This window comes from Pituophis catenifer, unplaced genomic scaffold (assembly GCF_029215685.1).
Source record: "Pituophis catenifer annectens isolate HBS135680 unplaced genomic scaffold, rPitCat1.0.hap2 SCAF_1, whole genome shotgun sequence".
Classification (NCBI taxonomy): Eukaryota; Metazoa; Chordata; class Lepidosauria; order Squamata; family Colubridae; genus Pituophis; species Pituophis catenifer.
Window position 1 is genome coordinate 21,654,878 of NW_027256881.1, and position 27,793 is coordinate 21,682,670.

Genomic DNA, 27,793 nt, shown 5'->3' on the forward strand with positions numbered 1-27,793 from the left:
CTCTGGCTCAATAAAAAAGGGGGAAAGGAAGCTGAGCTTTTTGACCATAGAGATGCGAAAAGAGAGAGAGAGACGTTGGAAAAGAAGAACGACTCCACAGACATCGCCTCCCTTGGTGGGTCATGGGAATTATTCGAATAGTTTTCCTCAAACACTCTCCACTGAACGGGCTTCTCCTCTCGGAAAATTAGGCTGCCCGAAGAAACAGCACCGCCGTATTCTTCTTGTACCCTTAGAGAACATTTTCAAAGATGCCACCCTGACATCGGCACCGGCCCTACGCCTCATTCTTCCCCGAGAGGAGATAACGGCATTCTCTGTCCACAGCACAAGGGATGGGAGGAAACGATGGCCCCTATTATTGACTTGTGGAACTTCAACTCCCAGAATTCCTGAGCCAGCCATGCTACTATTCCATGCTGGCTCAGGAATTCTGGGAGTTGAAGTTCCAACAAGTCAATAATAGGGACCATCGTTTCCTCACCTCCGCACAATATTCCTGATGAACCTTGACCCACCAATCCTTTTCAACATAGAGCTGCGATACTTAGAGTGGGCGACTCTAATGTACCATCGGGGGGGGGGTGGAGGTTTCTAATCGTAAGAAACCCCCCTCCCTTCTAAGAAAAGGCTGCGGGCGGAAGAGAAATTATGTTCTTAGAGAATGGTGGGGGGGGGGGGAAGCGGCGCTTGCGTCATGAAACTTCGCGTCACCTAGGCAACCAGGAAGGGGAAACAATCGCCTCTCCGCTTTCCGCTTCCTCTGTGGCTCGAAGGGGGGAAGGACTTGGTCGTCGGGCTGGGTGCCGTTTTTTTTTTTAAAGGACCTCCTCCTTTTGCGTGGCTCTCTAGCTTCAAGAGATTCCATTTCCGTGATCCTCGGGATCCCGCGCCGCGATCGCCGCGCGGGGAAAGCAACCTGTCGCAAAGGTGAGTCATACGGGGGGAGGTGGGGGTGGCGGTGGCGGCGGCTGCTGGGAAGGAGGTCGGAGCTCCGCGTGTTCCCTTAAGCGAGGAGTCCGTTAGAGAGAGAGAGAGCGAGGCTCGTGGCCCTTTTGGAGCGAAGACTGCGTAGTTTTAGCCAGCCGGCCGCCCACTCACTCGTTTCTGCCCTGCTGGAACCGTCGGTTTTCCGCGGTGTTTTCCCTCTTGGGTTAAGGACGGCTCGCCGAGCGCGTTTGTACGTTTTCCCACCTATTTAACCGAATGCTGAGCCTACTGTTGGATTTCGGGGGTCTCTAACGTATTATTTACACGGCGTTATTTTGTTTTCTTCGGGTCGGTTTTTGATTCCTGGAGCCCTTTTTATGGCAAGGTTTTTCCGGAAGTGGTTTGCGATTACAGGTCGTCCTCAACGGTTCGTTTAGCGACCGTTCAAAAGGTGACGACAGCACTGTGTGAAAACGTGTTTTATGTGACCGTTTTGTCACAGTTCCGATTTTTTGCAGATCGATTAAAAAAAATGCAGAGGCTTGGCACCTGATTCATATTTATGACGGTCGCAGTGTCCCCCGATTTGCCTTTGGTGACCACCTGACAGGCAAAGGGCGATGGGGAAGCCAGGTTCACTTAACAACCGAGTGACTAACTTATGAACTGTAGTGATTCACTTAACAAGTGTGGCAAGAAGATACGTATGATCCCTGACCTAGGCACCTTTCGCCGTGCCCTCAAGACATTATTGTTTCAACAAGCTGGGCTGGCTTACACATGAATTTTAATGGTTTGTTTTAGTTTTTAATAATATTGGAACCAAATTATTTAATATGTTTTTAAACTGTTTTTTAAATTTTATGGATATATGTGTTTTATAGTTGGCTGTGCACCTCCCTGAGTCCCTCTGGAGAAGGGCAGTATAAAAATTTAAATAAAGAAAAGAAAGAAAGAAAGAAAGAAAGAAAGGTCGTAAAATAGGACAAAACTCACTTAATGAATGTCTCACTTAGCAACATAATTTTGGGACTCTATATTTGTAAGTCAAGGACTACCTGTGCTTCTTTCCCAGGGCTCAGAGAGAGTGACTGACCCAAGGTTACCCAGATGGCTTTGTGCCTGAGGTGGAATTAAAATTCATGGGTTTCCCATTTCCATCCTGATGCTGCATCCTTTGATGGTGCATCAAAGTGGTTCTTCTATCGCATGTAGCTCTCGAAATTTTAGGTAATGTGCATAGAATGGGGGTGGGCAAATGTGGCCCTTTTACAACCTGTGGACTTCAACTCCCAGAATTCCTGAGACAGCCAAGCTGGCTCAGGAATTCTGGGAGTTGACGTCCACAGTTTATAAAAGGGCCACATTTGCCCACTCTTGGCATAGAACAGTGTTTCTCAGCCTCGGCACCTTGAAGATGGGTGGACTTCAACTCCCAGAATTCTCCCACCAGCTAGCCTGGTAGGGGGATTCTGGGAGTTGAAGTCCACCCATCTTCAAGTTGCCAAGGTTAGAAACACTGGCATGTAAATGGAGCAATCATTGGATGTGTTCAGGCAGAGACTGGATAGCTATCTGTTAGGAATGCTTTCATTTTATATTAGCAATATAGCAATAGCACTTAGACTTATATACCACTTCATGGTGCTTTTATTTCTCTATCATATTGCCTCCCCCAACAATCTGGGTCCTCAACCTTCCTCTGTTCTTAATGATAATTTTCATAGCTTGCCTTTCAACAAAGTGCACAACATATAGCCAGTTGAAAAATAATTAAAACTTAAGACAACTAATAATTATAGACTTTTGTACAGTAAAAATTTAGAAAAAGCATAGTTAATGAAACCAATCAATTTATGGCTACCAAAGCTCAGGTTCCATGCTCTTCCAAAATTGCCAATAAAATACATTGTTTAAAAAAAATCTGTAAAATAGTAACAGTTAAAATCTACACTAACCAGATGGTTTATGTCTGTCGAATAGGGGATGGGACTCTGTGGTTAAAAGGCCTCTCTCAGTTCAAGGATTACATCAGTAATCAGTTCTGAAGGAACAGCATTTATTTAACTTCAGCTTCAATTCAAAGTGCTACTTAGTTAGAAATCTGTTGCTTCATGGGGGGGGGGAGGCACTATGGAAAGGTTTTTTGAAGTCACCAAGGAACTCAGTAAAGGATTGGAGAACTCAACTTCTTATAATTTCTGCTTATATCCTCTTTCCAATAATAAACACACTGATTATCATCTGAAGATGTTTTGACACTTTGGCTGCAGTATTTTACTGGTCATTGAATTAAATCATTTTTCTGAGCTTGCATGATAAATTGAGCCACACGTTGACCACATAGACTTAGTTTGATTACTCAGTAGAACACACACAAAAAGCAGACCCAATATTAAAAGTAGTGAAGCTTAGCATGTGCAAATCTGGCATCTGCCAGATTTATATGTAGCTTGATGAGTACTGTATGAATAGTGATGCTTTCTCTTCTTCTCAGAATCAGCAATTAGAGGGACAGGCCTTGGACATAATGAAGCCATTCGTGGGCCAGGTACTGATTTGAGATGAAAGGGATGAAGCCTTCTGCCAAGGCTGTTATGGAAGAGGAGAAGAAAGGTATGGATGAGTTTGAAGATAAACAAAATAGTGGGCATAATGGAGCTTATGGGTTTTATTTATTTATGTATAATGTGTACTAGTTTATTGAATATATTGTAAACCATTCGGAATGTTTGGGAGAATCTGGTGGGAAATTAGAACCATAAGTGAATGATGATGATGATAATAATAATATAACAAATATATTCGGTGCCTCTCTCCTTAGTATTAGAAAGACATTTCTCCATAATTAGAGAGTTGTAAGTTTCTAACAATTTGTTAAAATCATATTCATATATAATAGTCCCATGCAGAAATAGATACTATTTATAGCATCCTTTGTGAGTGCAAATGACATGTTCTGTCACTGCTTCTTTTTATTGTTCCTGATTGCTTATTTGTACCCTATGACTATCATTAAGTGTTCTACCTTATGATTCTTGATGAACATATCTTTTCTTTTATGTACACTGAGAGCATATGCACCAAGACAAATTCCTTGTGTATTCAATCACACTTGGCCAATAAAAAAATTCTATTCTATTCTATTCTATTCTATTCTATTCTATTCTATTCTATTCTATTCTATTCTATTAATTTAGTAATGTTAAACTTTAATTATGTGTCAGAGTCTGATTATAAAAGGAAAAAGGAAAGGAAGCAAAAGAAAATTGTCTATGCCTAAAATTGTTATTTACAATGTAACTGCAGTGATGGATACTTTAGCTGGCTAACTAATTGACCTTGAAGTCATGAGCTCAGATAATAAGATTGTTTCTTCTTGACATTTTGCATAGCCACTTTGTAGTTAGTCTTATTTTATGTTAAATTCAATCTTTTTAAGAGAGACTGGGTAAATAACTACAAAATGTAGATATTATTTGATTGATGTTTTTATTAGGAGAGTTGGTTTAATATAATGGCTGATGTTAGGGTTAGCTCTGTCAATTCTATGCCCATCTTGGGCATGATGCCACCTAGGTGATTTTGGGCTAGTCACTTTCTCTCAGCTGTAGCAAAGGAGGAAGTGACAAGACACTTCTAAAAATATTGCCAAGGAAGGTATAGGGACTAGTCCAAGAAGTCACCAAAAGTCAACATTGACTTGAAGGCACACACATACACAAAATCATTTAGGCTATAGTTGCATATGTCTTGAATCTATATTTGCTTTTTAAAATCTATAAATATAAAAAAGCTGTCTTGGTATCTCTCCCAAGCTGGAGATTCCCACTCCAAGGCAAAGCATAAGATGGAACAAGATGATGAAGAAGACTACAAACAACTTCCCAAAAAGAAACAAAAAGTTTCTGGTGAGTAGAATAGTATTCCCAATTTTCTGTTTGGCATAGATTAGGAGACCACAAATATTTGTTTCCTTTGATGGATTCTCATTTGATCCAGTCTGTGGTTGCTACTTTTGCATATTCTTCTATCTTTCCCTAATGCCAATTTGAGGATCTTCAGTATTTAGGTGAGTTTTTCTCAGGTGTAAATGAAAAATCTCACAATTGCTTGCCTTTCTCCCAGGAAAAAGACAGTCAGTGGGAAAACAACCTAGTCCAAAGTCCAAAAAGTGCTCTAGAAAGTCAGAACCATCAACATATGCGGCAGGTAAGATGCAGAATCCCATAAAAAATTCTTGTAAGAAAGAACATATGAGCATTGTAGAAATAACAATTAAAAGCTATCACAATTTAGGACTTAACAGTATTGGAAAAAGGCTGATACAACTTTCCATTTTCCAGTAGAATTGAAAAAGACTTGGCATTTTACATGTGCAGCTAAAAAAGGATTACTATACTGCCAAAGTCTTAGTAATAGTATCTATATAAATGTAATACTAAAGATACCTACATAAAGCTATAAGAAGAGAAATCTTACCTAGTGCTTTTCAGGCAAAGGTCTATGGAGATTTTCAATCAACCAAGTCATGGTTGTCCCAAAGGAGCTTTTTTTCAAACAGCAATTGGATTTCTTGATTTTTCTTGAAGACATTTCATTTCTCCTCTAAGAAGCTTCTTCAGTTCTAGCTAACTGGTGGAAAAGGAAGGATTTATGATGCTCCTTCAATGGAATGAAACGACAACATTGCTTCTCTTCTCTGTCTGTAGTGAAAGTGCTCCTACTGGATCTTTTTGTGGATTTGACAAAGGCCCAGTTGGGACAGTCGCAAGTTTTGAGTGCTTCGTTGATGTGTTTTTGGTCTTTTTCCTTTCGCTACGAGAAAAGAGGTTGTCCACTCCAAAGACAAAACACCCAGCGAAGTGTTGCATATGCAGTGTAATGCAGTGAGGCATGTGCAGACTTGTACATTGGGGAAACAAAATCTCTTGTTTACAATGCAGTCCTTTCAGCAGTCCCAAGATGGTTCCATACTCATTTGCTCTCTGATTCAGGTACTCTGGAAACACAGATTAAACCCCAAGTGATTTCAATGACTCTCACAGTGTTAACAACTGGCTGATTGAAACGAGTATAAATCCTTCCTTTCCCACTTAGAACTGAAGCAGCTTCTCGGAGAAGTGAAACGTTTTCAAGAAAAAGCAAGGAAGACCAGTTGCCATTCAAAAAAAAAAGCACCTTTGGGAAATTTTTCAGGCAAAGTTATTTTTGCAGATAATGGCAAAGCAATTTTATTTTGGAAAGAAAGATGCCCTAGAACAGGGGTGTCAAACTTGATTTCATTGAGGACTGCATCAGGGTTGTGTTCGACCTTGGGAGGGCAGGGATGGGAGGGGCAGCTTGAAGTCACTCATGTTGGGGGCATCTATGGTGGCCCGAGTGCTCTGCCAGCGAAAATGCAACCCTCCTGAGCTCTGTTTTCACTGACAGAGCATTGCAGAGGCTGTCGCAGTCAAAAACAGAGCTCGGGGACTGGGGGCCGCACACAGCCCTCCCGAGCACCGTTTACACTGCCAGAGGGACCACGGGCCGATCCGTTGCTGTTTCCAGGGTGGCCCCCTGGGCCAGATCCAAGCATCCCGTGGACTGGATATGGCCCACGGGCCTTGAGTTTGACAGCCCTGCTCTAGAGGCAAATGGAGCCAATACAAATCTTCTCTGATGTTCATTAGAACCTATTTCTCTGCCTAGCAAATTGCACCCCAAATCTTTCTGAGAGAATAGCCTCACTTCTAATCACCTTGTAGCTGACTTAGACAAAAGACATATCGAGTCCAATAATGCTTTACCATATTCTTGTTTGATAGAGGAATACATTGGGAGATACTGGGTTGTCTTGCTGGAAATTATTTGACAAAAACTGGCTGGATGTCTATTAATAATGCTATAAGTTGGATCCTGTATTCATCAAGGTTTGATCTAGATCACTTCCAAGATCATTCAAAATTCATTGGCTCTGCTTCCATAAGCAGGACATGAACTTCATTCCTCTGCAGTGGCTGGAATGTAGAAGTACTCTGCCTCTAATCCAGGAAGTAGCCCATTCAAGCATAGTGAATATATGCTTCCTTTGCCTGTCCTCGATCTGCCAGTCTACTGCACCATGCCTGATTTTGTATTCATATCCTCCTCTTTACTCGCCACTTCTCTAAACTAAATTGCCCCCCCACACAGACACACACCATTTTTATTGTGCTGGAGGTGCTTTAACCCTGCCATTTTGGTGGTTCTGTTCTGACCTTGTCACTCTTCAAAAGGAAGGCCCAGTTGGGTTACCTACAGAGAAGATTAAAATGTTGAATCATCACCATCCTGTGCTCTGGCAGGAAGCTTAGAAGAGCAGTGGTACTTGGAGATTCTGGACAAGGGCCGTGTCACTTGCCCAATCTGCCGATGTGTAGTGAGGAAGACGGTGGAAGGATTGAAAAAGCATATGGCAAATTGCCACCAGGTGAGGAGATGGGAAATGCAGTCCCTGTGAATTCTGTTAGGACATCCAAAGAAGGTCCAGCTATTCCAACATTTCATCTTTAGTCTGGGTGATCAAGACAGTTATTTCCCTAACACATCCCAAACCATGTTTCCTTTCTCTTTTGAAGTTCTGGTTAGGGCACACCAGCTTATATACAGTGAAATAGTCAGAATGAGATAATATATTAGAATTTTAATTTTATATGTATTTCTGTTGTGACCCTTCCTCTTTATTGATTTTTTTATCAAAGGAAAAAATACCAAATACGTATTTCCTCATGCGGAAGAAATCCAAAAGTTGATCATTTTGATTGCTTAGCTATTTCCAGTTCTATACTATTCTTTTTACCATAACTGCACAATGTAAAAAGTGCAATTGCATGATAAATATGTCTCAAGATATTAGATTTCAGCTTTATTTTAAATAATTCTTCCTTAAATATTTAAAATTTCTCCAAAGGGAAATTCTATTTTATTGTTACTATATATTGAATGAATATTCCCTGGTAAAACATCATTAGTTCAGATTCAACAATGCAAATGTAAGACCAGGATTTTTCCCCTTTAGGTCCTGTTTCTTTATTGAGTTGTATTTGCCTTTTAGTTTAGTTTGAAATCCATATTTTGAAACATATACATGTGTGCAAGAAAGGTGTTTTAGGTGAAACTCCCCTAATTGTATAGAACAGGGGTCTCCAACCTTGGCGGACTTCAACTCCCAGAATTCCCCAGCCAGGCTTGGAGTTGAAGTCCTCCAGGCTTAAAGTTGCCAAGGTTGGAGACCCCTCGTATAGAATGAGGACATTCTATAATGCTAAGATCAAACATCGTTCAGTACCATTGAATGGAGGGAGAGCTGGGCTAGCACATAACCATTTCAGCTTCAACTCTTGGCTGTCTTAACACTTTCTATTCCTAGGAGATGTTCACATGTCAGCACTGTGGGAAACAGCTGCGATCTCTTGCAGGAATGAAGTATCACATCATGGCAGATCACAACAGCCTGGTATGGTGCAAAAGTATCTACCTATCTATTAAAAAGTCTTGTCTAAGAAGGACCTTGAGACTCCCAGGATAGACTGCTTGAACATTTAGGCTACCCAGCACTTGGAAATTGGGTGTGACCCCTCTGCAACAACATCTTGCAGTGCTAAAACAATAGCTCAGCGCTTTGTTCCGAAACCCCTGTCAGGTCCCATGCCTCAGCAGCACTGAAAAACAAGAAATTCCTCATGGAGCCCAGTTGGGAGAACGGACTGAGATCCAAGGTCCTCCTGTGACTGACTTGCAGGATTTTAAACTTCCATTGCTTATCTTGTCTCTTCTTTGTAAGGTAAACTTCCAAAGTTGATTTGCTGTAAATAATAGCCTTGGGTTAGTCTTTCTCTTCTCTGCTTTTATGTAGCCAATTAGAAAGGAAGCCAGCCAGTTGGATAAGCAGAGCGAGCGAGAGTGTTTGCGGAGAGTCCTGAAGCGCATGGGGAAGCTCAAGTGCACAAGAGAGGTGAGCTTCAGCTGATAAGGCTGTGGGACATTTTTACAGCTCAGATGGAATTTCCCAAGTCCCAAGAAGAGTACCTTTGCCTGTTCTTGGGGAGTGGTGGGCCAGGGGATTAGATTTGTCTTCTGGATTTCTGACCATAGATAGGGGAAAAAATAATGCATTTATTTTTTTTCCCTCTCTCTCTCGGGACTCAGGAACTGACCACTGTTTTTCTCTGCCTGCTTCTACAGGGATGTACAGGCAGCTTCACCAGCATAATGGGGTACCTGTACCACACACAGAAATGTGGCAAAGCAGCTGCCGAACTGGAGAAGATGGCCTTAAAATGCCATCACTGCAATAAAGCGTATCGGTCCAAGGCAGGCCTTGTTTACCACTTGAAATCTGAGCATGGACCTGTGAGTTCTTTGGGTACTGAACCAAGGGAGAATGGCTGGGGGAGGAACAGATAAGCTTCTAAGCATCCTTTTAGTCTGTCTCTTGACTTCTTCGCCTTCATGAGTCATCGTGAGGATTTCAAGTCTTTTTTTTTTTCTTTTCTAAAAAGGACATACTAGGGCACAAGATAATTGTGGAATGGGGAGGAAAAACCCGAGGTCCACGACAATATTCAGAAATGCTTTTGTGTCATAGTATTTCTGATTCTATAACACGGGTGTCAAACTGCCCACGTCACATTGCCACCACATGACGTATCACGACATTTTTTCCCTTTGTGGAGCTGGGGTAGGCGTGGCCTACGTGTGACACATCCGGGCACAGGCCACCAGATTAATACCCCTGCTCTATAATAAGAATCAATTTTTATCGTTCAATCCTCTTCCCAGGTCTTTGAATAGTGTAAACAGGCAGTGACTGAAAAAAACGTTACCTTGGCTTTTCCTGTCAGGTGTCATTTCTCCATGAAGACAGCAGGACAACTCCTCTGAAGGACCCAAGCATGGAATCAAGCAGCATAGGCAGAATCCAGAGGAAGTCTGCTAAGGTGGCTGCCTACTACCTGCATGAATTGGCTAATGAAGAACTTGTAAAAGAGTGGCCAAAGAGGAAGGTCTTGCAGGATCTTGTTCCTGATGATCGGAAGGTACAGGATTTGCATGTTCTAGAAAGAGGGAAATGTCCAAGGTCTCTGTAGCAAAGAAATGAAATACCACAAGTAAAAACTCTTAACTGTTTGAGAGGAGCAAATCGGTGCTTGGGGCACATAGTTTTATTGCAGTTTTGTTACTTCAGATGAGTGGAGCATCCATGGCAACAATTCTATTACTAGCTATGACTGTATATAAAGTTCTGGGGAGAGCTACCTTTCCTTATTCCTTCAGACAATGAGCCTTTCCAAGATGAGAGGAACATTTCCAGTTCTTGAGGTATAATTTGCCCTGGTTTTGAGATTACAAAATAATCCCAAATCTTTGTTTATGACTGGGTATCCAAGCTGATTTATTTACATCCTTCTTGGAATGTTGCATACATGGAGAGAAGCAAAGAAGCACTGTGGATTTGCTATATAATCCTCGGGAATTTATACCTGAACTAAATAGAAGCAGCTGGAAGATTGTTAAATTATTAAATCAACCCAAAGTTAGTGCAAGCCAGGCTTTGTTTAAATTATATGTACAAAAGCAGCTCTTCTATGAACTTGATGCAATGTTTTCCATGATTTCTGTGGGATATGCAAGACTATTTGGGATGTTTATGATTAGAATTTGTCATTGGAAGGACTTTGTGCATCATTCCCAAGATTTTGGTGACCAGCAGTTATCTGTCCCTTTTGTAGAGGAAATTGGAAGTTCTTAATATGATTTTGTCTGGGTACTCACGGTTTTTTGAAATGTATTTTTTTTTTAGAATTGTAAACTACCCAGAGTCTTTTTACAAGTTGGGCATCCTTGATATGTAATCAATATAACCCATTCCAGTTGGCTTTAGCCTTGCTAACAGTTTCATGTTAGATTTTTCTAACCCTAACTCTAACCCTAATATGTATAGTTGCTGGCAAATTGAGAGTCGTCTGCCTGAATGTAAGCTGTGAGCTTGATTAGGTATTGATCTTGCCTGATAATTAAAGCTTTTTAAGATGGGATGATTGGCTCGAATACCGTAGGTAGAAAGGGCAGCTTCATTTAAAAAGAATATATAGAGATGACAGCACCAGCTCCTGAACTCTAGATTTTGCTTTTCTTCTGTTCTCCTATCTCAGCTCAAATATACTCGACCGGGGATGCCTGCTGTGAGCCAGGAGGTTCTGTGCAAGTGGAGGTCAGAAATAAAGACCTACAGACGGGTTCATTGCCCCAACCAGGTAACTATAGCCCCCGCCAGGTAAGATTGGATTTGGTGAGCGGGGAGTATGGTTTGCAGTTAAAACTACCGTATTTTTCGGAGTACAAGACACACCTTTTTCCCCCAAAAAAGAGGGTGAAAATCTGGGTGCGTCTTATACTCCGAATGTAGCCCCGCCCAGTTTCTCAAACGGAGGTTTCAGAGGCTGAAAAAAGCATTAGAAATGAAGCTTCAGAAAAGAAGCCCCCGAACAGAGCTTCAGAGGGTTTTTTTCTGAAGCTCTGTTTCGGAGGCTTTCAGAGGCAAGAAAAAAAGTTTTTTTTGAAATGGAGTTTCAGAAGTTTCAGAGGCAGAAAAAAAAGCATAAAAAGCAAGGCACAGAGCTGACAATCAAGGAACCTGTTGGTAAAATTCACCTCTGGGAACAGCTGATTGGGGGTATTCCAGGAGGCTGATCCACCTGCCAATCAGCTTTTTTCTTATTTTCCACCCAAAAAAACTAAGGTATGTCTTATACTTAGGTGCGTCTTATACTCTGAAAAATACGGTAGTTCTTTTCCCCATCCCAGTGTCATTGATTAACTGCAGTTAATGGGACAGTTTCATCCTATTTCCAAACTGGCCCAATATATAAGACACATCTGTGAAGGGTTCCTTGGAGTCTGTTGCACAATCTGCAGATCTGTGAACCTTTTTTTTATCTCTCTCTGTCATATATCCTCTACAGGCACAAAGGAAAGCCTCTTTCCCAAAAGCACACCAACTGATGAATGGTTTTGATAGCTTGTGTGAAATCCTTTTTTCCTCATAGTTATCGGCTTAGGTCACTCGACCTTTACATAGTGACCCTTATTTCTGTTTTGTTTCTCTCAAGGGTTGTGAGTGTGTCTACGGCAGCATCTCTGGTCTTAAGGCCCATCTGGGCAATTGCACCCTGGTATGTATCAGTTGACAAGCTTGTATGGAGGCCTTTCAGTTGTTGCCAAGAAAAGTCCTAGGAAGCAGGGGAAACTAGGCATACGCTCAATTCCAACATATTTTCTGCCAGACCTGTCCTCTCCAAAATATTCATATTTTGTATGTAAGACTTTGCCCCCTTAAGTGATATCAGCATGGCTCCCTCACTTAATTTGTGGAAAACATTACCTTTGAGCAGGGGTCTCCAACCTTGGCCACTTTAAGCCTGGAGGACTTCAACTTCCAGAATTCCCCAGCCAGCAAAGCTGGGAGTTGAACTCCAGGTTTAAAGTGGCCAAGATTGGAGACCCCTGCCTTTGAGGACAGAAAGAACATTTTGTTTTTCCTCCAGACCGTTTCATTCGGACTTTTCCATGAATAAGAAAAGGATTATGATGTTTTAGATGTGATCAGCATCAAGAGGAAAGCCACAGTATTACAAAATTCCCCCAGAATAAAACCTCTTGCTTATTCTCATTTCTTTTCCTTAATGTTCACTGTCATTGCTAGGAGTGCTCATGATTTTATCTTTCCTTAATTACAGGGCGAGTTTGTGGCTGGGAAGTACAAGTGCTTGATTTGTGAGAAGGAGTTTGTGTCTGAGAGTGGGGTCAAGTACCATATAAACACTGTGCACTCTGAGGTGAGGAGCTGGTCTCAAAAGCATGGACCTGTGTAGATTTGCACACACTCCATGGTTTTAAGCATTTTTTCTGCCTATTCTTCACGGGTGGGACAAGGGTTCAAAGATATTCCTGTGCTGAGAGTCAAAGTCGGGTCAGCTGCTGGGGGTTCGTAGGGGTTCGGGAGAACCTCTGCCTAAGATTCTGTGCAGTTCGAAGAACCCCCAAATCCCACTCCTGGCTGGCCCCACCCCGCCCCACCCCTTTCATGAGTGCGCAAGTGGCCCATTTTGGATGCAGTAAGTTCAGGGCACACACGGAGGCTCAGGGAGGGCAAAAAACGGGCCTACCAGAAGTTTGGGAATTTCAGGAAGGCCTCTGGAGCCTGGGGAGGCCATTTTCACCCTCCCGGAGGCTTGAGAAAAACCTCCGGAGCCCAGGGAGGGCAAAAATGCCCCCCCCCCCGTGGTGCAGGAGGCCGACTAGGCCACGCCCACCATGGCCACACCCATCCAGCAACTGGGTAGAGAACCCCTTGATAAAAATTTTGAAGCCCACCCCTGGTCAAGGTCATCCGTGTGTGTCCAGTATTTATATTATGCCTCTTCCCCTCAGGACTGGTTTGATAACACAAACCCCACTAAGAGCTTTGAAAAACTGGTGAAGCTGCAGCAAAAGGAGGCTGAACAAAAAAGGCAACGCAAGAAGCACACCTCCAGTCGGAGCCGTAAGAAGAAGCTGCGGAGCGCCACTGCAAAGAAGTCACCAAGGCTAGGACCAGATCAGAACCAACGGCAGGGGGTCAAAGTCAGCCATTCTAAGATGGCAGACTGTGAAACTAGGAGCCTGGAAGAAGAGGATTCTCTCCCTTTGAAATACAGTCACAGAAGGGTGAAGAAATAGCCTCTTGCAGGAATTTCTGCTTTGCAGGACAGGTACAGCAGGAGTATCTTATATTTAGGGGAGCATGTACTTAGCAAAACTTGGGGGGGAGGAAGAGAGAGGAGAGAAGGGATTGGGTTGAGGAATGAAATCGAACTACTAGTAGTCCTGCTAGTTACTAGTTGGCAACTTTAAGAGATATGGACTTGCTGGCTGAGGAATTTTGGGAGTTGAAGTCCACCCCTCTTAAAATTGCCAAGATTGAAAAATGCTGTTCTAGATCAGGGGTGTCAAACTCACATCGTCATGCGGCATCACATGACGTATGGGTCATTTTTTCCCCTTTGCCAAACCAGGCGTGGGCGTGGCCAGCACATGATGCATCCAGCCCGTGGGCCGGGAGTTTGACAGCCCTGTTCTAGATGAAATCTGGCCATTTGGAAATAGAAAGTTTTCCCAAGTTTTTCAGAGTCATTCCATTGCATGCTACAGGGGAAAATGTATTTAAGTTCTCAAATGTAATATATAAGAATCTAGCAGGGACAGGACTTGGGAGTCAATTGATCTCAAATTGCTCCCCAAATCCTGACTCAACTATTTGAGGCTTTTTTCCTTTGAAATGTTTCAGCATCTGCAATTCCAAATGCTGGAAAGAGACCCATCTTGGAAAGGAGAGGGGGGGATTTTCCATCTTCCCTAAGAAACAGATATCAATAAATTGGATCAGATATAAGATTTTTCCATGGCAAACAGCCCACATTTTCTTTTTAAAGGACCGTAAAAGTGAGTGCAGCTATAGCTTTGTCACTTGGAAATAAGAAAGACACGTTTTTTAATCACAGGAAACAGGAAAGGGAAGAAATTCTTGGCTTGAATTCACCTCTTGCAAGTTCAGTGAAGATGGAGAGTGTCTGGGAGAAGAACTGGTCAACAGCATGAGTAAGAAGACTTTCCTGAAATTCCACTGTTTCAGTCTAGTTGCAGTAAAACAAGATCTGTTATATACTGTTACATACTGAGCCAAGCGCTTGCATAGGATTAAGTTGCAACATATGCTTATGAAATATTATACCATATAGAAAATAAAGTTACTAATCACTCTAGTTGTGTTTTTTTTAGTGTCAAAATTATCATTTACTGTTACTCTATAATAAAAAGCAAACAACTGAATTCCTTCCAGTGAATTTTACACAAAATAGTGGAGAACCTGCACAAATGGGCTGGACTCAACTAGTGAGCGATTATATTTAACTCAAATTGATCTGGCCTTGCTTGTGGCTAAACTAAGAATAGAATAGAATAGAATTTTTTATTGGCCAAGTGTGATTGGACACACAAGGAATTTGTCTTGGTGCATATGCTCTCGGAATACATAAAAGATACATTCATCAAGAATCATAAGGTACAACACTTAATGATAGTCATAGGGTACAAATAAGCAATCAGGAAACAATATCAATATAAATTGTAAGGATATAAGGAACAAAATTACAGTCATACAGTCGTAAGTGGAAGGAGATGGGTGGTGGGAACGATGAGAAGATTAATAATAGTGCAGACTTAGTAAATAGTTTGACAGTGTTGAGGGAATTATTTGTTTAGCAGAGTGATGGCATTCGGGAAAAAACTGTTCTTGTGTCTAGTTGTTCTGGTGTGCAGTGCTCTATAGCATCGTTTTGAGGGTAGGAGTTGAAACAGTTTATGTCCAGGATGTGAGGGGTCTGTAAGTCCCCTTGTATTGTGCAAAAATATTTCCTGAATAATTGATTGACTGAGCCTTTTTAGGAACTGTTTCTCTTCCCACCTCACTGGGCCCCACACCCTCCTCCCCATCCCTCTGAACATGGCTCAGTCATTTTACTTATAGGTCTCCTTCAGGAAGCAGCCAATCCACAGCATAGCTTTCCTATGTGGAAGCCGTGTGGTGCCAATCTGGAAGTGGGCGCCATTTTGGAAGCCGGCCCCTGGGATGATGCACCTCCCTGGATTTTCTCCACCATCGAGGCACCCCATGCTCCACCTAACAACCTACGCAGTTGCTTAACAACCCCAATAGCAAAAGCAGGGTCATAAAGTAAGGCAATCACACGAGCATTTCACTTAATAACACAACCTGCAACCATAATTGGTAGATTCCATTATGGTCATATGTAGCAATGCTGATATAAGCTTCTCAAGAGAGCATACAATGGGATTACTGTATTTTTCAGAGTATAAGATGCATTTTTTCTCCCCTGAAAGAGGGTGAAATTTTGGGTGCGTCTTATACACTGAATGTAGCCCTGCCCACCCGCCGGCCTTAACAGCAAACAGCCCATTTCTTAACAGCAAACAGCCCATTTCAGCTTCAGCACAGCCTGATTATCACAAGCAGTTGATTGTTTGCTACAAGGAGGCAAATTGCTGGGAGGCAGATTTTTTTTCTTGTTTTCCTCCCAAAAAAGGTAGGTATGTCATATAGTCCGGAGCGTCTTATATGCTGAAAAATACGGTATTTTTCTGACAGACCATTGTAACTCTTAAGAGGTTTTTATTCAGGACTGCTTGCAGATAAGGATTGAGCCTCAAGGAGTTCCAAAACACGTCGGCATTGGGAAGGTCATCATTTGGGACGGTTAAAATGTCATGAAAGCATTAACCTCATTCAGTAGGTCTGGCATTACTTTCCCCTTTCTGTAAAACAGTCCTCAACAGGACTGCTATTTTGGCTTTATCCTTCAGCCTCCATATTAACCTGTCCTTCTATTAACCTGTCCTCCTATTAACTCCATATATTAACCTGTCCTTCCCTTTGTATACCAAGTCCTTCTCTGGCAATGTGAAACTATAGTTATGCAGTAGGACAAATTCTCTTGGGCAAAGTATTCAGTCAAGCCCAATTGGTTCATATTAACATTTTATTAGCCTTGGGAAAAAAAATAATCAGACAACATAAAATAAATGAACAAGTTAAACGCTAAATTATCTAAAAAGCAAAGAGCTATTAAATCTATTAGTATATGCAGGCTACACGAATCAGTGTCAATACTCAGAAGAATTCCATTTAAAAAAACGACTCCTATGATGATAGGAAGGAAGAAGTTGATCCCCACTCATATTCACATATGCTTAGCTTGATTTCTGAATGAATCCATTTTTTAAAGGTTTGTATAATACAAGCTCTCGCCAATTGGCCAAATATGCTACATTTGGAAAGCCTAAGGTTGATACCACACGCCGTATGCTGTGTCAATGCGTTTTCTAGTCTTTTATTGACTTAATAGCAGCTGAGATACTGTTTTGGAGGGCAGGTTTCTGAAATTGAGATACATGCATGCATACTATTTGACATGAGAGATGAAAAGCAATGATCCTCCAACCAGGGATGAAATCCAGCAGGTTCTGACAGGTTCTGGAGAACTGGTAGTGGAAATTTTGAGTAGTTCGGAGAACCAGCAAATACCACCTCTGGCTGGCCCCAGAGTGGGGTGGGAATGGAGATTTTGCAATATACTTCCCCCAGGAGTGGGGAGGGAATTGGGATTTTGCAGCATCCTTCCCCTGAAGTGGGGTATCTTTTCGCTGCCATGTCCACCAAGCCACACTACATCACGCCCACCAAGCCACACCCACAGAACCAATAGTAAAAATTTTTGGATTTCACCACTGCCTCCAATTGTATAGAAGGGATAAATTTGGGGATATTTTCAATGCTATCCTGGTAGAAGATGCTCATCCTACTTGGATGCTTGGTAGCCTATCTTTGTTCGGGTTCAAGAATTCTAAGTGAGGGAATGAGAGGGCTGGTTTCACTTAGCAGTTATGAATGGGGGTGGTGATCCACATGCCAATCACTTTCTTTGGTTTTTTATCAGTGTTTATTATAAAAAAAGTTATAACCTCAACTTTTTGCTTTACATTCCTATTAATTCAAAACATTTCTATAACAACGAAGTCAAAACTTAAAATCAAATTTTCATTATTTTCTGTTTTGAGAGTAAAGTCGAGAAGTAGTTTCCAAATGGAAACAAAACTAGATAAATTCTTTTTAATTAAAGTAGTCAATTAGTTGCCTCCAGTTTTGGTCACCACAATGTAAAAAACATGTTGAGGCTCTAGAAAGAGTGCAGAGAAGAACAACAAAGATGATTAGGGGGTCGGAGGCTAAAACATAAAGAATGGTTGCTGGAATTTGGTATGTCTAGTTTAATGAAAAGAAGGACTGGGGTGACATGATAGCAGTGTTCCAATATCTCAGGGGCTGCCACAAAGAAGAGGGAGTCAAGCTATTCTCCAAAGCCCCTGAGGACAGGACAAGAAACAATGGATGGAAACTAATTAAGGAGAGAAGCAACCTAGAACTAAGGAGAAAATTCCTGCCAGTTTGAACAATTAACCAGTGGTACAACTTACCTCTAGAAGTTGTGGATGTTCCAACACTGGAAGTTTTTAAGAAGAGATTGGACAACCATTTGTCTGAAGTGGTGTAGGGTTTCCTGCCTGAGCAGGGGGTTGGACTAGAAGACCTCTAAGGTCCCTTCCAACTTCTATTCTATTCTATTCTATTCTATTCTATTCTATTCTATTGTCTATTTTGTCATCTCCTCAACTCCATCACTTATTTACCATTTGTCCTTTGATTGTGGGAATTGATAGATCTTTCCATCTTTGTGCAAATAAAAGTTTTGCTGCTGTCAACATATATAGTAACAAAGTTCCATTTTTCCAAGTTCTTTATTCAGCAAACCAAAAGACTTCTGGTTTCAGTTTTATATTTGTTTTAAGAACCTTCTGAATTAAAACAAAGATCTGGTCTCAATATTTCTTTGTTTCGTCATAGGTCTACCAGAGATGGTAAAAAGTACCCTTTTTACAAATACATTTCCAACATACATTTGAAATTTCTTTATACACATCTTTGACCATTTCTCAGGCATTAAGTACCAATGAGGCATCATTTTAAAACAGTTTTCTTTCAGATTGTAGTTGAATATAAACTTCATTTGTCCACATTTTTTCCTACTGATCAAGCATTATATTGCAACCAAAGTTCTTTGTTCATTGAGTCATACAGTCTTTTCAACAGTTCATGTTTCGGTCACTTTCTAATTGGATTACTGCAAGGGTTTATAAACCTAATTCCTCCTTCCAAAAATAATCCAAACCACACCAACTAATCAATGCTGTGCCAGTCCCTTTGTTAAGTGTTTAAGTGTCCTAGTTGACTGTCTTGGCTGAATGCAGTTTCTCTGGCCATTGCATTTATTTTAGTTTAGTTTAGTTTAGTTTAGTTTAGTTTAGTTTAGTTTAGTTTAGTTTAGTTTAGTTTAGTTTAGTTTAGTTTAGTTTATTATATTTATATACCGCCCTTCTCCCGAAGGACTCAGGGCGGTGAACAGCTATGATAAAAACAATATACAACAAAAATTTAAAAACTTAATTAAAATAATTCAATCATTGGGCGAATTTAAAACACCCAACTAAAATCATTTTAAAACCCCTATCAAAACCCAATTTAAAATCCTTTATCCTGTCAGACCAGCTTGCTGGAATAATAGGGTCTTCAGAGCACGACGGAAGGCGCGGAGGTCGGGGATCCTTCGTATGTCCGGCGGCAGTTCGTTCCATAGGGACGGGCCCCCCACAGAGAAAGCTGTCCCCCTGGGGGTCGCCAGCCTACATTGTTTGGCCGATGGCACCCTGAGGAGGCCCTCTCTGTGGGAGCGTATTGGTTGGTGGGAGGCAATCGGTGGCAGAATGCAGTCCTGTAAATAACCAGGTCCTAAGCCATTTCACTCCTCCTGCAACGCAAGGCCAGAAGCTCTACCACTCAACCAGCCACGCAGATGGGCCAAGTCCTGCATACAGCCATGCTCCCGCCACAGCTGCTCCATTTGTTTCTGCAATCGGCGCTTGTGCTCCTGCAGCTTCTGTACTCGTTGGACCAGCTGGTGCAGCTCCTTCTTCAGCTCCTTATTCTGCTGGCAGACTGTCTGGCTGTGCTCCTTCAGGCACCTCACGGCCAACTCTTGTACCTGCTGAGCCAAGCCCTCCACTTCCTGCCCTGCCACCTGTTCCTGGGCCATCTTCTCTTTCAAGGCTCGTATCTTGGCTGCCTCCAGGTGCTGCCTATGCTGCTTCTGTGCAGCCGCCAATTCCTTCTGCAGCTCCCGAATGTGGGATGTCTGCTTTTGTTTCAGGGCTTGGACCTCGTGTAGACCTTCCAATTCAGAGCTGAGGCAGGCCAGCTCAGCTTCCTTCTGGAGCAGCTGTTCCCGCAGAGCTGCCTCTTGCTCCTGGGAACGGGCAATCACTTCTTGGTGCTGCTTCTGGATTTGGCGCAGCAACTCTTGGTTCTCTTCGCTTAGAGAAACTACAACACTCTGGCGCCTTCGGGCACGCTTGGCTAGGTAGCCGGCAAACTCCCGGCTCTCATTCTGGAGATCTTGTGCCTCTTGCTGGAGGAAATCATATTGTGCCCTCAGCTGTGCCCTCCTCCCTCTCAAATCCTCCAGGTTTCGGCAGATGCTCTCATATTCCTGTTGCACTGGCAGCAGCGAGGCATTGTCTGGCATGGATTCCACAGTGTCCTTGGGAGTGGCCCTTGAAGCTGTACGCTTGGACCTGGCTGGCTGTGCTTTCTTTTTCTTTCGGAGCTTCGGAGCCATCACTGGAGATCTGGAAAGCAGATGGACATTATGTTAAGGTCAAGAGAGTGTTGGAAGGAAAATCCATCTGGTTCATTCCAAGCTGGGAGAAAGATGCTGGAAACAACATGGAGGCTGACTGGAAAGAAATGTTCTGTTTATTGATGAACCACCAACCTCATGTGATTCTGGGCAGCTAACAAAATGGAGTTGAGAGTGGGTGGGTTTTATACCTTCTTTGGGCTTTGTATTTGAGCTTCCTGTTCCTGTGCAAGAACATGTCCTTTAATATTCTATTGGCTGTTGTCAGATTCCTATGGGGTCATGGCTGGCTCTATAGCCAAAAGAGGAAATACAAATCCTAGGTGCTTGTCTGAGGTAATCTGGTCAATCTTTTGTTTGTTGCTTATCTGAGTTTCTGTCTTGACCCAGTCTTTCTGAATGGATCACCAAAATTGCAATTTTTAAAAGCTGGCCTCCTCAGTTTCTGCTTGGGGCAAGGAAATAGGCTGGTTTCTGCCTTCCTTCAGATTTTTTAATTTCTCCTTTAGGGGAAATATTTTATCCTGCCTTTTTAATATTTCCCAAAATATTTCATTCTTCGGGGTGAGTGGGATTTCCACAAGAGAAAACAGAGAGAAAAACCTTGACCAAGATTCCCTTAAGGGAAGGGAAGAAAAAGGGCATTTGCTCCAACTACCTTAATTTAATTTAATTTAATTTAATTTAATTAATCATATTTCTATGCCGCCCAACTCCCAAGGGACTCTGGGTGGCTTACAACAGAAATAATACAAACAGTGACATAATTTTTTAAAAAATATATATATAAAAACATTTTAGAAACCTTGAGAGGCGAGATCAACCCAAGGCTCAAGCTCATGCAGAAATCCTTTCCTAATTTTTTTGTGGGATTCAGGCTCAGCAATGGAAAAGCTGGGCCAGGCAGAACTAAAGGGATTTTAAAGATGGAAGAAGATGTGAGTGAAAATCCAGGGGGTGTCATACAGTAGCTTAAGAAGGAGGCAGTTAGCGTGAAGGAGGTGATACAGAAGGAGGTGTTCTGCTGGGGGGGGGTGCGAAGAAGCTCAACAAAAAGTGTGTAGGGAGCCTACCTGAAAGTTCTTTTGCAGCTTTGAACAAATCCCTTGTGTGTTTTCTTGTTGCTTAGTGCCTGGGAGTGGGTGGAGTCAGGGGGGAGGAGGGAAGAGTGGCTTTCTTTCATACCCATCTGGTGATTCGGGAGCTAAGACTGAAAATTCATCCTTCCAAGCAGTCTGGCTCGTCATAGCAGCTGCTGCTAAACTGAGGAGTTGGGTGACAATACATTTCTGTACATACACAATAGATATTCAGCCCAGCCAGCTCTTACTGCCATTACAACGTTGAAAATGAAGCCTTTGTCTGCTTCTTGAAGCTTCTCCATTTGAGGGGTTTCAGAGCCTGGTTGCTTACTTGTAGATGTTTCATTATCTAAACTAGACAACGTCGTCAGTGCTGCACTGCACAGCCCTGGTGATCTTACCTAGTTTGGGTAATGAAACGCCTGCAAGAAGGTAACCAAGGACTTCATTTCAGCTCTGAGGTATAAATATTGTCCTTTATTGGCTTCTCCATTTGTTCAGCCATTTGGTGGAGTGAAAACCCTCAGTCTTAGTCATCTTTGATGAGGTGTTGCCAATGAGAGCAAGTGAGTGCTTTGTTTATATTATATACTGTATTTAATCAGATCAGTTTACACATATGCATGATCTCCTCTCTCTCTCTCTCTCTCCCTCTCCCTCTCCCTTATCTCTCTGTCTCTCTCATCTGTGTGTATGTTTCTGTCTCTCTTTCATCTCTGTCTCTCTCTCTGTCTCTCCCTCTCCCTCTCTCTTATCTCTCTGTCTCTCTCATCTCTGTGTGTATGTTTCTGTCTCTCTCTAATCTCTCTCTCTCTGTCTCTCCCTCTCCCTCTCCCTCTCTCTTATCTCTCTCTCATCTCTGTGTGTATGTTTCTGTCTCTCTCTAATCTCTCTCTCTCTCTGTCTCTCCCTCTCCCTCTCCCTCTCTCTTATCTCTCTGTCTCTCTCATCTCTGTGTGTATGTTTCTGTCTCTCTCTAATCTCTCTCTCTCTCTCTCCCTCTCCCTCTCCCTCTCCCTCTCTCTTATCTCTCTGTCTCTCTCATCTCTGTGTGTATGTTTCTGTCTCTCTCTAATCTCTCTCTCTCTGTCTCTCCCTCTCCTTCTCTCTTATCTCTCTGTCTCTCTCATCTCTGTGTGTATGTTTCTGTCTCTCTCTAATCTCTCTCTCTCTGTCTCTCCCTCTCCCTCTCCCTCTCTCTTATCTCTCTGTCTCTCTCATCTCTGTGTGTATGTTTTGTCTCTCTCTCTCTCTCTCTCTCTCCCTCCCTCCCTCCCTCCCCCTCTTCTCTGTCTCTCTATCTCTTTGCTTCTGGGAGTTGTTGAGAGTAGAATTTAGGGCCCCTCTTGCTTCCAAAAGGCACTCTATGTTGCAGGACCTTTTTAAATATGGATATTTAAGACTTCCATTAATATTTAGGGTTCAACTGACTACTGGAAGAAAAACCGTAAGCCCCAATAACTGTGGAGAAAAGACTTGTGCAAAGTTGCCAAAGGGATTTGAGGGGCACGGTCTGTCACAATAGGTAGTGGATAAATCAATATAATCCCTCCAGGTTTGACATTTACAGTCTTGGACTGCAGTGTGTTTTTCCTTTTTGCTAAAGTGCTGGAGTTCGGCTCCATGTAGGCTGGCAGAAGAGATATTCCATTTGCAAATTGCAATTATTCTATCCACTGGGTGATAACTCTTACAGTTAATTTATATTTCTGTTCTAATTTATTCTTAACAGGAGATTACGCATTTTAAGGTAGGATTCCTCCCCTCCCCCCTTTTCTCTCTTTATTCATTAAGAGCTTTGGTATTTTCTTGCGCTTGTTAGCAACATTATCTGATTTAATATTTGATGTAATTTTATCTAAGCCTCTTTCATGGTGGTTTTAAACAATGTCCAGCTGTTCAGGAGAAATGTCAGTCTTTTAACTCTCCTTTTCTTTCTTTTGAAGCAAGTACTTTAAGAAGTTGCTTCTAACTATGATTAGCAATCACATTAATAGTGGCTGGTCCCACCCTGGGGTGGCAAAGATGTCTTCTAGTAGAAATACTTAAACAATTCCATGATTAACTGATGCAGCCATCAAAGACCTTCCTGCCAAAACTTCCATCTGCTGTTTCAGCAGAAACTATGTGTCCAGAATGAGCTTCAGATTACATACCAACCAGGGGTGAAATCCAGCAAGTTCTGGAGAACTGGTAGCGGAAATTTTGAGCAGTTCAGAGAACCAGCAAATTCTACCTCTGGCTGGCCCAGAGTGGGGTGGGAATGGAGATTTTGAAATATCCTTCCCCCAGGAGTGGGGACGGAATGGAGACTTTGCAGTATCCTTCCCCCGTCATGCCCACCAAGCCACGCCCACCAAGCCACACCGTGCCCACCAAGCCATGCCCACAGAACCGGTAGTAAAAAATTTTGGATTTCACCACTGATACCCAGACTTAACCCAGACAAGACTGAGTGGCTGTGGGTATTGCCTCCTAAAGACTATGTTGACTGTCCATCCTTGGTTCTGGGGGAGGAGAAATTGTCCCCCTCAGAACGGGTTCGCAATTTGGGTGTCCTCCTAGACTCACAGCTAAGATTAGAGCAACATCTGACAGCTGTGGCTAGGGGGACCTTTGCACAGATTCGCCTGGTGCACCAATTGCGACCCTACTTGGATCGGGAGGCTCTCCTCACAGTCACTCATGCCCTTGTCACCTCACGGTTAGATTATTGCAATGCGCTCTACATGGGGCTACCCTTGAAAAGTGTTCGGAGATTACAGTTGGTCCAGAACACAGCCGCACAAGCTGTTGTGGGTGCACCTAGGTACACCCACATTACACCAATTCTCCGTGAGCTGCACTATAGGCAGGGCCGTATTTTCCGATAGGCTAACTAGGCTTCAGCCTAGGGCCTCAAGATCAAGAGGGGCCTACACAGTGGTGGGATTCTGGGGGTTCTAGGGGGTTTGGCCGAGCCCTTTGTTAAATTGCTGGCTTGCCCGCCCCTCGCCTCCCACCCGTGCGGCGCCAGCCTACCGTAGCCAGGGGTGGGCAATTGTGGCTCTTTTACAACCTGTGGACTTCAACTTCCAGAATTCCTGAGACAGCTTGGCAGCTGTCTCAGGAATTCTGGGAGTTGAAGTCCACAGGTTGTAAAAGAGCCACAATTGCCCACCCCTTCCCTAGCCTGAGTTCCGCTGCCTGGGATCCACGTGGGCTGCCACGTGGTTCCCCACCGGCTCCAGACGCAAGAGAGCAGGATGGAGAAAGCAGCTTCCATGCCTTCACTCACTCACCTTCACTCTCTGCTCTGTTAGATCGTTGGCCGTTCGTTTACCCCGCCCACTCCCAATCTATTGCTGCCTCCGATGGCTAGAGGAAAAAAAAACGTTCAAATTCTTGCCACGGGGCTTCAAAGGGCCGCCCTAGAGCCAGTGCTGCAGCCGAACCCTTTGTTAAATTGCTGGCTTGCCCCGCCCCTCCGCACCACTATTTATTGCCAATAAATAGTGGTGGGCGAGGGGCGGGGGAGCCAGCAATTTAACAAAGAGTTCGGTGTTTTTTTGTAATTTTATTGGCCCCCGGAGCTTCATCAGAGGCTAATTAGCCCTTGCTTAGATCGGCTCCCGACCCCCAGCTGATTTGCTCTCAGCTGTTTTGCTCACGGATCTGCTCCTTGCTTGCAAAGAGTGCTGATTTTTTCCCCCCTAGCTATACTGAAAAACGAAAGAGAAAGTAAAGCAGGCTGTTGGCTTTGCACGTTGGAAAATTAGGCAGGCAGATTTCTTTTTCCTCACCAAAAAAGGTAGGTACAAACAACAGGAAATTTAGAGAAAAAGAGGAGATTTTAAAACACAAAAGAAAAAAAGCTCTATTTAACTAGGGAATTGTAATAATTGAGATACTATTAATTGTATATTGTGTTGAAAGCAGAAATGGTTAAGTTGTGGTTTGGAGGAATATATGGGGGAAATTATTTGGTTTATTATTATTGGTAAATATAATTAATTGATTTGTAAGAAATTGGATTGCATGGAAATAATTGGAATATTCATGTTCATATTGATTAATATACAAAAAAGGTAGTTATATAACTAATTGATTTATATTAAAATGTTGAATTCATATTAAACAACTGTAATATTACATAATTAACCAATGTGAGGATGGATATAAAAATAGATGACAATGGGAAGGGGTATAATATAGAATAGAAGGGAAAAATGGAATTTGATTAAGATTAGAGATGAGGATGAGGGTAATATTGGTTTTTTACAAAAATAGATGAGGAATAAATATGGCAAATAGGAAATATAGAAATTGTAAATTTAATTGAAATGACTAAACACTGTTTAAATTTGTGAACCGGCCAAATACTCTGTTCAAAGAAAATACATTGTATGTTTGTATGTGTGTTTCTAATTATTGTTATTTATTCATATTTGTTCTCTTTTATTCTTTAAAGTTTAACAATTCATTCTTTATCTTAATATCTTTATATTTGTTTGGGGTTGGCTTTCTTCCCTTTCATCTTTTTTATTGTACAGCAATCTTTCTCCTCAAACCTACCACCTCTCTTTTCTTTCCTTCTTACTTTCTCTTCCTCCCCCTCTTCTTCTCCTCCCTACTTCCTCTTCCTTTCTCCTTCTCCTCCTCTCTTCCTCCCTCTCTCTCCTACTCTAATTTCCCTTCCCTTCCTTCATCCCTCTCTATTGCTGTATCCTTTTATGCATATGGACTACTCAGAGGGCTGAAAAAGTTATTTCTGACTGGTCCTCGCACTTTTGATCAGTCCTCGAACTTACGACTGTCCTCACATTTTACATTTTTGCCCTATCTTGTCACCATGGTGAAGAGAAGCAGTTGTGAAATGAGTGACATGGTTGTTAAGAAAGCTGCACGGGCATAAATGTGAGGATGGTCATAAGTGTGAGGACCGGTCAAAAGTGCGAGGCCCAGTCAGAAATGACTTTTTTCAGCCCTCTGGGTAGTCCTTTTGTGCATATGGACTACTCAGAGGGCTGAAAAAGTTATTTTTGACTGGTCCTCGCACTTTTGACCAGTCCTCGAATTTACGACTGTCCTCACATTTTACGTTTTTGCCCTATCTTGTCACCATGGTGAAGAAAAGCAGTTGTGAAATGAGTGACATGGTTGTTAAGAAAGCTGCACGGGCATAAATGTGAGGATGGTCATAAGTGTGAGGACCGGTCAAAAGTGTGAGGCCCAGTCAGAAATGACTTTTTTCAGCCTTCTGAAAAAAGTCTATGCACATAGCCACGCCCACCCGGTCACATGACGAGCTACCCATGCCTACACAGTCATGTGACCAGCTAGCCATGCCCACCCAGTCACATGATTGCCAAGCCACACCTCCAACTAAGCCACGCCCACAGAACCTGTTGTTAAAAAATTGAATCCCACCACTGGTGAAGGGGCCTCATAAGTGGAATAGCCTAGGGCCTCTTTCAATCTAAATCCGGCCCTGACTATAGGGCTCCCTATTGGTCTCCGGTCACAATTCAAGGTGTTGGTTATTATCTTTAAAGTCCTACATGGCTCAGGGCCAGAGTATCTTCAAGACTGCCTTCTACCGCATAACTTCCAACGACTGGTAAGATCCCACAGAGTTGGTCTCCTCCGGGTCCCGTCAGCTAAACAATGCCAGCTGGTGGGCCCATGGGGGAGGGCCTTCTCTGTGGCTGCCCCAGCTCTCTGGAACCAGTTACCTCCTGAGGTCCGGACCATCCCCACCCTATTGGCCTTCCGAAAAGCAGTGAAGACCTGGCTTTTCTGGCATGCCTGGGGCCGTTGATCTCGCTTTTGTGATCCGGCGAGATCCGGCCATGAATGGTGTGAATGAGTTTTAATGTTTTTAATTCTTAAATGTTTTTTATAATGATTTTAAATGCATTGTGAGCTGCCCTGACTCTTTGGAGAGGGGCGGCATACAAATTGAATCAATAAAATAATAAATAAATAAATACCAACTCCTTCTGGGCAACACGTCCCCCATCTACACTACAAACTTCATGAGAAAAGAGATATTGGAAGTTAGGTGGAAAGTTGACAGGAATGGCTGAGTCCATGTAGGATTTTTCAGGAGGTGTGCTAGTATCTCCTCCAAGGCAAACAATATTATTCAAAGAAGCATTAACAGCCTCCTGAATCCAGTTACACACACCCTGCCCTGGAAGAGACAAGAAAGGCAGGGGTCAAGCCAAGTTGAATGTGGCAACATTCAAACCATAGAAGAACTCCACTTCTTCTGATACTTCATGTTCAAAAGAATCACAGATAATTCTACATGACATTGCTCCTTGCATCACAGTAGACTCTGTCCAGCTGGTTTCCAAATGAAAGTGGATATGAGCATCTTTATCTTCTAAGAAACCAGCAACATTA

At 42.6% G+C, this 27,793-nt stretch overlaps 2 protein-coding genes across 2 annotated transcripts; one reads left to right on the forward strand and one right to left on the reverse strand.

The window, feature by feature from the left end:
• The first annotated feature begins 776 nt into the window (after window positions 1-776).
• On the forward strand, window positions 777-14,756 carry ZNF512 (zinc finger protein 512). The gene is made up of 14 exons (XM_070932148.1): window positions 777-930; window positions 3,428-3,546; window positions 4,749-4,841; window positions 5,059-5,142; window positions 7,260-7,384; window positions 8,324-8,410; window positions 8,810-8,908; window positions 9,139-9,306; window positions 9,798-9,992; window positions 11,109-11,210; window positions 12,066-12,128; window positions 12,693-12,791; window positions 13,387-13,706; window positions 14,496-14,756. Exons 2-13 carry the CDS (start codon window positions 3,495-3,497, stop codon window positions 13,672-13,674), a joined length of 1,455 nt encoding a protein of 484 aa, XP_070788249.1. The 5' UTR covers window positions 777-930; window positions 3,428-3,494; the 3' UTR covers window positions 13,675-13,706; window positions 14,496-14,756.
• Window positions 14,757-19,424: 4,668 nt separating this feature from the next.
• Window positions 19,425-20,300, reverse strand: CCDC121 (coiled-coil domain containing 121). Its single transcript, XM_070946661.1, has one exon. The coding sequence runs from the start codon at window positions 20,298-20,300 to the stop codon at window positions 19,425-19,427; it is 876 nt and encodes a 291-aa protein (XP_070802762.1).
• Between the last annotated feature and the right edge of the window lie 7,493 nt (window positions 20,301-27,793).

Coding starts and splice junctions, on each gene's coding strand:
- ZNF512 (XM_070932148.1), top strand. CDS start 3,495: ATGAAAGGGATGAAGCCTTCTGCCAAGGCTGTTATGGAAGAGGAGAAG. Junction 4,842..5,058: donor AAAGAAACAAAAAGTTTCTG/GTGAGTAGAATA, acceptor CCTTTCTCCCAG/GAAAAAGACAGTCAGTGGGA. Junction 7,385..8,323: donor ATATGGCAAATTGCCACCAG/GTGAGGAGATGG, acceptor TTCTATTCCTAG/GAGATGTTCACATGTCAGCA.
- CCDC121 (XM_070946661.1), bottom strand. CDS start 20,300: ATGGCTCCGAAGCTCCGAAAGAAAAAGAAAGCACAGCCAGCCAGGTCC.